The following is a 3315-nucleotide window of genomic DNA, read 5'->3' on the forward strand; positions in this document are numbered from 1 at the left end:
GTCGTCCGTATTCCGTCGAGTCGAAAATTGTGTTATATATTTATTATGCGGAAACTATGTATATTAATGAATTATATTTGTTTAATATTTCGTGTTAAATGGACGAAATATTTAATATTTTGTATGAAAAAATTAAATTTCGAGAAATGAAAGAAAGAAAAAATAAGAACAATTTTAATCATGCTCTCGTCTGAGAAAAATCCTGTGGACGTTTATGTTTATTATATATTATATATTATAATTTACGAATTTATATATATATATATTTCTTTCTCTGTCGTTATTTGTCTGCGAACGGAAATTACATTGACTTTTGAGAGGAAGTTTGGTCCGGCGTGTATTTTTATTGGCGTTGCTTTCGAAATGTTCGCGCGCATGCGCAGCTCCGTCATTTCCGCCCGTGCGAATTCGGAAATTTCGAAGGCTCTCCCTAACCTGCAACGTCTATATGCGCTCTTGTATAAACAAACATTGATAATTCCATCTAATTTTCGACTCGAAACTTTGTTTACTAAGATCGGTAAGAAAATTGGTCAAATTTGCTTTCTGTGAATTAATAAATATTAAATAATTTGACAATTAAAAAAAGTAGAGTGTATATCTGACGTAAAGCTGTGGTAGAAATTATTGTATATTTAAAGTTAACTCTCTTCAAACTTTTTCTCTCCATCTTCTTCTCTATTGTTTGTTACATATTAAATCAATTAATTATTTATTATTTTATCGTAGTTTGTTTCGTCAATTTTGTATTGCATATTGTGCGGCATCATTGGATAGCCATAAGAATTGTAAGATTTTGTATCGCACCGAATTCCTTGGGACAAAAATATTTATCTAATCTAATATTAAATTAGTTAAACATACAGTATCCTCCATAAGTTTGGAAACACCTTACATTTTACAGTTAAAGAATTGCAATCTGTTATAAATAAAAATGTTATTTAAATATTTTTAAATTTAAATATATGTTTATTTTATGATTTATTCATACAAAAAATCTGCACAGATCTGTCAAAAGAATCAATTCTCTTAATTTAAGAGAAAAATTCTCTAAAGAAATATTCTTCAATTAGATATTCGTAACATACAAGAATATAAACTCATTTGAATGTTTTCTATCAGTATATTATTTGAAATATTATTCATCGTGATAACAAAAAACAGTCTTATAAATGGACATTTGTTATTTATTGCATACAGTACCCTTCGCAAGTTTGGAAACACTTTACATTCGACAGTTAAACAATCGCATGACAGCGATCTGTCATAAATAAAAATGTTAGTTAAATACTTTACAATTTATTGATACAAAAAATTTACACAGATCGCTGCCATACGATTGTTTAACTGTAAAATGTAAGGTGTTTCTAAACTTATGGAGGGTACTGTACGTTCAAGAAAAATTATATGATGTGATATAAATCATATGATATATTTTTAGGAGTAAGATGAATATTCCGCCGCTCCAACAAGCTGGGGCCATGGGAGTAGGACAAATGGGACAACCAGTGAACCCCCAAATGCCTCAGAACCAACAGCAGGCGCAACAAACCCAGCAGCAACAGGTCCAGCAGCAGCAGCAGGCGCAACAGCAGCAGCAACAGCAAACACAGGATAAGCTGGACAATATATCCAAGGTGAAATCCCTGGTTGGACCCCTGAGGGATTCTCTTGGCATAGCCCTGAAAACTGCGGCACACACTTTGCATCAAAATAGCCTGGTCGACGTGGGATCCATGAAGGGTATAGATCAGCCTGATCACCGATTCAACAAGCACATGGAAGAATTCTACTCCATCTGCGATCAGATAGAGCTGCACCTGAAGACCTCCGTCGAGTGTCTGTCGCAGAACAATAGCTCTCTTCGATATCTACCAATGTCAGTCATGACAAACCGCAACGATACAGTGAACACGCAGGAGGGATCAGCACTGTCTTATCCACAATTCTTACTGACTGTGCGAGCACAAGTGGCATATGCACGCGACATTCACGACGCCCTTATGTCTCACGCTCGTCCAATGGCCTCCGGGGAACAACCTTAGTTTCATAGATCTTGCTTAGAGAACAATTTTTACATGCTCGATAAGATAATAGGTAGGGAAATAAAATGCAAGACTAACTTAATCGTGCGAGTTAAAGCTAATATAGGTTCTTTGATAAAAAAATATTGCTATTTAATAAAATATTGTAATGCAAAGTTATATTTTAATTATTAATTGATATATAAGATAGATAATTAGTATATAATATGAATAAATATATGTATGTATCTATCCAGAATAGTCACAGTAATTTTTGACATCAAAGTGATTACTTTTGCTATCTAGGTATGTGTGTGGATATATAGAAGACCATTTTGTAAGAAAATATTGAATGTCTCAACACGTATCAAGCTGGTAGTGAAAAATATACCTGAATATATAAATATATAAATGAATTGTAGAATATAAACAAAGTATTCTCTTGACATCATTTTAAAATATATTCTACTACACTATGCATAAAGTAATAAGTATTTTTAGCCAAATATTTTAACGCGAGAGACATCTGTCATTCCTTGACAACTGCAAACATAAATGCCATGTACCAGGGTACCCGGATAGAATTATGACACCGTTTTGACGACAAAATCATGTATTTTTATTCGATTTTCTTGATCAAAATGATATATTTTGACGTGAAAATCACTACTTTTGCTATCCGGGGCTACATAAGAAAACATCTTTAGACACTCTCGAGGCAGTGAATTACCGAGAGAAATGTCTCGTTAAGGCGTGCCGACGAGGACGACGTCGGGGTAGCGTTTCCTCGTCGGCGAGCAGGAATAAAAGTCGGAAGCTCAACGGGTCACGTACATGCATAAAACATCCCGCGCATATACATATACAGGGGGGAACTCTCGGGTCAGAGGGGGTCGGAAAGGCGTGCAGGAAGCGGCTACTGTCAGTTAGGATTGGTGTTTCGGCGCGGCGCGCCGTGCGATCATTCGAAAAGGAAGGACCACCTCTGTTCACCATATTTGGCAAACTTTCCCTAATATGGTAACGTCTACTTCTAAATATGGCAGCCGGGGACGCCCTCTCGTCGCGCCTTGTACCACTGCGCCGCGATTGTTCCCGGTCGAATATCAGCCGAAGGAAAATCCAGCTGGACGATTTCGGGCGCGATCTGTCATCCTGGATCGAGGAGCGATTTTTCCAGGTCGCCCTCGACGCGAATCCTCGTCCGGGGATCCTCGGCTCGGTATCCCGGACTAGTTTCTCGCGGCGGCGTGACGTCATGGTGGGGCGGCCTCGGAGTGTCTGCGCGCGC

The 3315-nt window shown here is 37.3% G+C and overlaps 1 protein-coding gene across 1 annotated transcript; it reads left to right on the top strand.

Moving 5' to 3' along the window:
* Positions 1-391: 391 nt before the first annotated feature.
* Positions 392-2283, top strand: LOC114946316 (mediator of RNA polymerase II transcription subunit 29). The gene is made up of 2 exons (XM_029322775.2): positions 392-520; positions 1442-2283. Exon 2 carries the CDS (start codon positions 1449-1451, stop codon positions 2043-2045), a length of 597 nt encoding a protein of 198 aa, XP_029178608.2. The 5' UTR covers positions 392-520; positions 1442-1448; the 3' UTR covers positions 2046-2283.
* Positions 2284-3315: the final 1032 nt, after the last annotated feature.

This window comes from Nylanderia fulva, unplaced genomic scaffold, assembly GCF_048542155.1.
Source record: "Nylanderia fulva isolate GAGA-0341 unplaced genomic scaffold, ASM4854215v1 Scaffold3, whole genome shotgun sequence".
Taxonomy (NCBI): domain Eukaryota; kingdom Metazoa; phylum Arthropoda; class Insecta; order Hymenoptera; family Formicidae; genus Nylanderia; species Nylanderia fulva.

What these genes read in the sequence shown, in the direction of transcription:
- LOC114946316 (XM_029322775.2), top strand. Translation starts at nt 1,449, where the DNA reads ATGAATATTCCGCCGCTCCAACAAGCTGGGGCCATGGGAGTAGGACAA.